The 8,342-nt window shown below is 35.8% G+C and overlaps 1 protein-coding gene across 1 annotated transcript; it reads left to right on the plus strand.

Moving 5' to 3' along the window:
• The first annotated feature begins 795 nt into the window (after positions 1-795).
• Positions 796-1,537, plus strand: LOC149210575 (FCS-Like Zinc finger 10-like). The gene is made up of 2 exons (XM_089399007.1): positions 796-1,334; positions 1,447-1,537. The coding sequence occupies exons 1-2, from the start codon at positions 796-798 to the stop codon at positions 1,535-1,537; spliced, it is 630 nt and encodes a 209-aa protein (XP_089255133.1).
• The last annotated feature ends 6,805 nt before the right edge of the window (positions 1,538-8,342 follow it).

The raw sequence follows: 8,342 nt of genomic DNA on the forward strand, positions 1-8,342 counted from the left end.
ATACCCGGTTTTCTGCATTTGGGTGCCCCCAGATTCAGCGAGAATCTTCCTGTATGTGAGTGGGTATATGTACCCTGGCACAGGGTTCACAGGTAAGCCATTGTTTTAACGTTCTAGGAAGGGTTCCTACTTTTGTAGCATTGTTTGAATATGGGGTTTATAGCATTGATAGAAAGGGTTTCCATGCATGCGGAGGATGTTTTAGTGGTTTTGGGAATTGTTTTCTTAGGAAGAAAAAATTGTTGTCTGTGAGTTTTGGGGGCAGAATTGAAGATTGTTTCGTATACTTGTTGGTGTACTGGTATTTGAGCATATTGATATTGGAGAAGATTTTCAGTAAATTTTCTGATTGTTAGTGTTGCTGATCAGATACACGCTTGTGAATTTGTGACCCTTGCCAACAAGAAGTTTTGGAAATGCCCGTTTGGAGTGAGGGAGTAGTTAGGAGCTTTGACGAGTTTAGCCTCTGGTTTGGCAGCCAACTTTGTATTTATAGAACAACCATTTCAGCTTTGTCCTAGGACCAATACATGCATCACCAGGTGCAGGGAGTCTTATTCCAGGCTTGTAGAGTGAGGTCTTCTTTATTGCGGTATATCCGTTACAGGTTCCGAGTTCTACTCTTTTTGTGGAAGAGTGTACCCGAAGCTGTAGGTGATTGTTGATGAAGCCTGGTGTACAAGGAGCTTTTGGCTGTGAATGACATTTTATCTTTCAATTGACCAGAGTGTGTTGAGCAAGGGTTGAAGTGCGAGTCATCAGTAAAATCGGATAAAAGAGGATAGGAGAGAAGAGATGATGTTTCAGTTTACATCACCCGGCAGAGACCGGCCCGAAGACAAGCAAAAGTTCTGCAATGCTCCTAGGACCTCCATAGATTTCAATCCAAAGGAGTCCTCAGATTCAGAGCACGTCAAAAGTCCAACTTCTCCACTGGATATCGAGACATTTTCTGGAGTTCGGCTCAGTCATTGGCATGAAAACATCTTAGATTCCAAGGTAAGTTCTCCCGAGCAGCAAAGCGAGGGAACACCAATTGGTTCTCCATATCGATTTACAAAACTTACCCATCAAACTGGACTGGAGCTTTCAGAGAGCTATACTTGTGTTATATCCCATGGTTCAAAATCGAGCGCAAAAATCATGTATACTCCTTGTGGTATAGAGCGTGAAATCGTTCAATATCATGTTCAAACACAAAATGAACCACGGGATATCCCGACGCCAGCTCGGAGAAATTCAAATGTTGCAGTGTTTCCTGTTACCCATTTTCTCAGAGCATGCTATCTCTGCAAACGGGAATTGAACCATGGGAACGACATCTACATGTACAGGTCTCTTATAATTATCATACCATTGCTTTAAATCTTTGAGAATCACATTGAATTGATTATAATTCCCCATTCTCGAGAGCTAGTCTCATTCTGTGTTTATTGATTATTGCAGAGGTGACAAAGCGTTCTGCAGTGTGGAATGTCGCTATCAACAGATTTTGATGGACGATGGAGTGGTTTTAGCAACAGATTTTGGTGGGTGAACGAATGGAAACATTTGCTGCTTCTCCTTTGATGGACGATGGAGTGGTTTTAGCAACAAATTTTGGTGGGTGAACGAATGGAAACATTTGCTGCTTCTCCCCCATCTTCATCGACTGCTGCTTCATAAGATGAGGGGTATGAGAACTGTCATCATCAGAGGAGCAAGGAAAGGCGTTTCAGCGAGATGTATAGTTCGCATCAGAGGAGCTGTAGGAGAATACACGGCCGCAGATGATATATATATAACTAACACTCAGGATATGGAAAGGGACAGAGTGGGTTTTTCTTAGGCATAATAATAGGGAAAGGGTTTCCAATCTTTCCGATTGCCCCCTTATTAGTCCCTGCTTTAGGCAGCGTAGGCAATCTAGACATCGATAAACGTTGAACTAGTATTAATTTAGTCTGACTTATTAGAGTGTTTAACCTTTATCGAATGTTTTAATAAAATATTTTGGCAACAAATGTTTATGCAAAATTTCAATTTGGGTGTCTTATTGCCGGCCAGAGCGTATGTTTTTCTTCATAAGTAAGATAAAAGTTCTGAACTTTAGTTTGACGCAATTTAATGCTTTTGGAGTTAAGTATTAATGTCAAAACTTAATGCCTTTGGAGTTAAGTATTAATTTCAAAACATTTAATGCAATAACCCAAACTTTCAAAATATTTAGTGTTGAAATATTTTATGTTATAAATATAACCCAAACTTTCTTATCATATTGTGAACGGAAAAGGTGTCATGTAATTTGCTGTCCGCATGTTTGTTGGCACGTTAGCCATGTGGTAGGTGTCTCACAGATGCTAAATAAACATGAAAACAACTCTCCTTAGCTGCTAAAACAACACAAAAATAATCCCACAAAAACAACCAAACAACCTTTGATGCTTATTGTTTATAGACGTCGCGCTTGGTTTTGCCCCTATTGAAGCTTGGATATTAAATTTAATTCTATGTATTTACGCGGATCTCAACCCTATGCTTGGATCTTGCCCCCCTGATGCTAAGACAAAAACAACCCTTGATGCTTATCGTTTACAGACGTCGCACTTGGTTTTCCCATATTGAAGCTTGGATATTAAATTTAATCCTCCGTATTTACGCGGATCTTAACCCTATGCTTGGATCTTAACCCTTAGCCTCTGAAGATTCAACTCATTCTCCTGAGCGCACCAGAATACGTTCAGCTCATTCAGCTCATTCTCCTCGGTGCACCAAAATACTTTCGGCTCATTCTCCTAAGTGCAAGAGAATAGGAGAAAGACTCGTGAGCGCAATAGTCTGATAGGAGAAATAAAGATATGGGAGAATAAGCGCACCTGGATAACATAAAGATATGTCTTGTAACCCTTATGTTTCAGTTAGCAGATTGCACAGGTGCAGAGAAATACTCAAGCAATGTCTTAAACCTCCTGAGAAACTCCGAGAAAGTATGAGGTCAATCTTACTCCGCAGAAAAAATGAGAAAAAATGGAATAGGAAAAATAGAAATGATGAAAATGATTATGCTTTAAATTGCATTATTGGTGGTCGATCAAAAAAGTAGTGGAACAATTAGTCGTGGAGCAACAAGTCCTGAAATTATGGGTGGTCGATCAAGAAAAGTAGTGGAACAGCTAGTCGTGGAGCAACAAGTCCTGAAAGTAACAAATTAAGTCATGGAGCAACGAGACCTGAAAGTAATAAACTACTGCATTCTTTGTTACTTATGGTTATTGGTAACTCTTATAGTGTAATCGTTGCTATATTATATCTAGGTACATGATGGTACAAGAAATTTCCGCTCATTTATTTTTTAAGATAAATCGTCTCTTCTTTCCGTGGCTAAAAGCGTTTACTTCACTCTATGGTAGGCTTCACACGCTATTATGATTATAAACACAAGCAATGCAAGCATGTGTTTTGTAGATACACATAAGATTGATGTCTGTCATATCTGTATGCCTCTTCACAATCTGGAGATGCATGAAGTGTGTCATATCTCCATGCCACTTTACAATCTGGAGGAGCATGGAGTGTTACTAGATTGAAGATTTCTAAATATTTAGGAAATTTGATTGCAAATTTTGTAATATGTTGAAAATTTGATAGATAGTTATAAAGTTATTTGTTTCAAATTTCATGAATATTCCTAAATCCCTCCGTATCAAATTTTGGAAAGCTCTAAAATCTACAATTTAAAAAAAAATTGCCATTCATTGTTCCTTCGACTAAATTCTTTCAATTGATTTTTCGTCTCCAATAACAAATACCCATCTAAACTCGGGTTCTGATCATTATGTGAACTAGTGCATATGATCTAACATGGGTTTAGATGATGGTAATTCTTACATTTGAGCATTGTTTGCGCTGATTTTGATAACATTTTGAAATCCAAATTCGGCTGCCAAGATTTCATTAATGTTGCAAACATTTTGGTTGCCTCTCCTCGGTACTTGTAATTGATTGTTTTGGTTTCTAATTTACTTTGTACAATCAATGGTAGGGTATTGATACTGTAATGTTGTGGTTTCATTCACAACTTTAACCATAATGAAGCAAATTAAGTTGCTTGACGGTAACAATGGACCTGTTGGAGGTAATTTCATTCTTATTTTATCACACGTAATTGAGTTTATAAATGGGTTTTTATGTGTTTGTAGAACGAATCAATCATGCCTAGGATTTTAGTGTTCAACTAAGAACACAAAGCTAAGGAAGGTGTACAGGTCCTGAAATGTTGTTGCTAGAAGAAATATCAAGATCCATTGAAGGGAAACTTGTATTCAAATTGTTTTTAAAAACTAAAAGTCATTATATGTTGCTCAGTGTTCTTAAACCATCAAATCCTTTCAAACTATTTACCATCTAACCATCAAATCCTTTCAATCAAGAAACAAGTAACTTCTAGTGGTACAAAAATAATGCATTAACAAGCCAAAATGAACATGAAAACCTCGAAAATATTGAAGAAATTTACATGTTTAAGCCTAGGCTACAAGCTGTCGATCTTGGAGGCATTTATGATAATTGTATTCATCACACTGAATAAAATGAAACAAAATTTGAAACACCAGGACAATATGGAGATCTTGGGTACAAAATGCTAACTGTAACCTAAACACAAACACTCTACCTAAACATGAACTCCAGTGGTGTAGAGTGGCAAAGAATGAACTCCATCCATGCACAGAAGTGAAGGACACGTAGCCATAAAGGATCGTCAAAATGGCCGCTGCATATAGAGGCGAAAGGCCCAAAGAAGAATATTGTCAATAATAATGGATGTTGTTATCTTCATTCTTTTTGTTTCATGGAAGTGGCATCCGACAACACTCCATTTGTTTCATGGAAGTGCCATGCGATTACAATTGTTCGGTACATGCAAATGAATGACCACCTGGTTGTCTTTTTCTTCACTTTCTTCAAGTTATAGATTCACATGGCCATGTGATTGTCTATAGCTTCACTTTCTTCACGTTATGGACCCGTGTTCATAGACATTTTCCAACATAGGGTTAATCATAATTATGATTATCTGTTGACACTGCCTCAAAAAATATATGAGTCATATTTCCTAAATATATTGACGTTATACCTTCATAATATGGAAAATGAAAACATGTTTTAATTTGAGTGTTTAAGCTGAGTTTCAAATATTCTTTCCAATATACCTTTATAAAGATATCAGTAAAGAAAACAACTTTACAATGATACGAGCAAAGAGGATTTGTTAATATTTAATACAAGGTTCAAGGTAAAGTGTTAATTATTAAATATAAATTAAAGAAAACAACTTAAAAGTGTTTTCAACATATATTTATCATCTTATTTATTTATCAATTTCATCCCTACATCTAAGAAACAAAATATTGTAAATGATTTATCAAGTTATTTGTTTATCAATTTGTTATGCAACCGTATCTCAAAATAGAAGAAAAAATAGATCAATGACTTCAAAATAAGCCTCTTCGATGAGAAAACCTCCTTTACATTACACAAATGAATAATTCTTGGATGATACAAATGACCAAACCTCCTTTTTATATATAGGATCTAAGGGGTCACAATATAATCAGAGCCAGCATAACAATACTAATGTAAGGGCACAACAATAAAAATAGTGGGCTTCTATGGGGCACAATAATAACAATATGGGGTCAACAAGGGAACCAAAATAACAATAAGGGGCTACAATGACAATAATAATAGGGGAATCACTAGTATTATAGGACCTAACATGCCCCTCTCCTTCAAAAAAGTTTTTTCCTCAACGCTTGAGTAGTTCTGGATGCTTCTATATAAAATTCTCATCCTTCCATGTGGAATCTTCAACAGGTAAGTTCTTCCACTTGATGAGATAATTTGAAATTGAACGATTTTGTAGATTTCGAGTTCTTATTTCTGTGACTGCTTTAGGTTCCAATATGATTTATCCTTCTTCGTCAAGTTCTGTCAATATTGTTTGAAATAGGAGCTTGTCATTGATAACCTTCTTTAAGCATGAAAGATGGAAAACTAGGTGCACTCGACAAGATGCATGAAGCTCCAATTTGTATGCCATGGTACCAATCTTTTGCAACACCTTGTATGGACCATAATACTTTGGTGATAATTTATTATCCTTCTTAGCTTGCTTAAGGGACATTTGTTTTTATGTTTATAATTGTAGAAATACTCAGTCACCTACATCAAAACGTCTTTCGATGTGATTCTGATATCCCTGTTGTTTCATTCTATTTTGTGCCAAAGTGAGGCTATCCTTTAAGAGTTGAAGAACCTGTTGTTGATGCTTGATGTGATCTTCCACTGCTTGAACCTTAGAATTTTCTCTTAAATATGTTGTGATGGACGATGGATGATATCCATAAAGTGCCATAAATGTGGTCATTTTTGCTACAATATAGAAGGAAGTGTTATACCACCATTCAGCTAGAGGCAACCACTTGATCCATTGTGTTTGTTTATCAAACACAAAGCAACGACAATATCCTTTCAAACATTTGTTCACTATCTCAGTTTTCCCATTAGATTGAGGATGATAAGATGAGTTATGAACCAACTGAGTACCCAAACAAGAAAATAATTTGGTCCAAAAATTTCTAGTGAAAATGGGATCTCTGTCGCTTACAATAATATTTGGATTTCCATGTAGCTTTTAAATTGTTTCCAGAAATGCAATAGCAATTGTGTTGGCTTTAAATGGATGAGATAATGCAAAAAAGTGGTCATACTTGGTAAGTCTATCAACTACCACCATGATGACACTCTTTCCTTCAGACTTGGGTAAACCTATGATAAAATCCATTGAAACCTTCTCCCAACGTTGATTTGGAATGGATAAAGGTTGTAAGAGACCCAACATCTTAATTGTCTCAACTTTATTTTGTTGGCAAACCAAACATTCCACCACAAACTTTTGAATATCATATTTAAGGCCATCCCAAAAAAATTCCTTCTTAACCCTATGGTAAGTTTTTAAAAATCATGAGTGCCCTCCTGAGGGAGAGGTGTGCAATTCCAAAAGAATCCTTTGTTTGAGTTTGGAATTATTACAGAGGTGAAAATGATCTTTGTACCATAACGAATCATTTTTCCAGTTAAATATATTAAATGTACTGGGACTTTGCTACAACTTTTGAATGTGTTACCACACTTCTTCATCATTCTTTTATTCATTCCTTGCTCCGTTTATCCAATATGGTTGGATGATAGAAATGGCACAAAGAAATGCTTTCACAACCTCATCCTTTCTTGAGATTCCATCTACAACAATATTTTGCTTCGCTTTTTGGTAGATCATTTCAAAGTCATAACCCAACATCTTTGTGACCCATTTTTGTTGCTCTTCTGAAGATAATTTTTTTTCTAAAAAGTATTTAAGACTATCATGATCCATTTTTACCTTGAACTATCTTCCCATTACGTAAGTTTGCCATTTCTTAAGTGCATGTAGTATTGCCAACATTTCCTTCTCATAAATAGCTTTGTGTAAATACTTTCCTTTTATTGGATGACTTTCAAAACCAATGTGTCTTCCTTCTTGCATTAAAATAGCACCAATTCCATTTCCTAAGGCATCACATTCCACAATGAAGGTTTTTGTGAATTCCTTAATGTTCTCTACCATTGAACCCTTTTGTCTAATACCAAATGTTATGCAACCAACTCACAAAATAGAAGAAAAGATAGATCAATGACTTCAAAATAGAGGGGAAAACCTCCTTTAGATTACACAAATGAGCAATTATTGGATGATACAAATGACAAAACCTCCTTTCTATATATAAGATTCTAAGGGGTCACAATATAATCAGATTTGACATAACAATAATATTGTAAGGGCACAACAATAACAATAGTGGGCTTCTATGGGGCACAATAATAATAATATGGGGTCAAAAAGGGCACAACAATAACAATAAGGGGCTACAATGACAATAATAATGGTGGAATCGCTAGTATTATAGGGATCTAACACAATTTCATTGCTACATCCAAACAACAAAATATTTATGTTTTTGAATTGCATTTTTGTTTTGAAATTGCAAGTCGACAGGGATTGCCACTATGCCAGTAGCCCTTGTTAGGGTACTGAATTTAAACATATCCTTAGATAATGCTACTCCAGGAGAGACATTTTGAACATATCCTTAGATATTGTTGCTTTTGTTGTTGTTACTTCCCAAGGAAACTAAGTGCAAATCCTTTGTATATTTGAGTCAATCTTCACCAAAGTTGGAAAACTCGAGGTTTTTATGTTAGTACATTATTATAGGACTTTTCTTTGGTTCTAACTTTTATACATAAATTAAGTTAATTTTCAT

This window comes from Pinus tabuliformis, chromosome 1_2 (genome assembly GCF_031772625.1).
Source record: "Pinus tabuliformis cultivar Carrire ecotype Pingquan chromosome 1_2, CPIR1, whole genome shotgun sequence".
NCBI classification, from domain to species: domain Eukaryota; kingdom Viridiplantae; phylum Streptophyta; class Pinopsida; order Pinales; family Pinaceae; genus Pinus; species Pinus tabuliformis.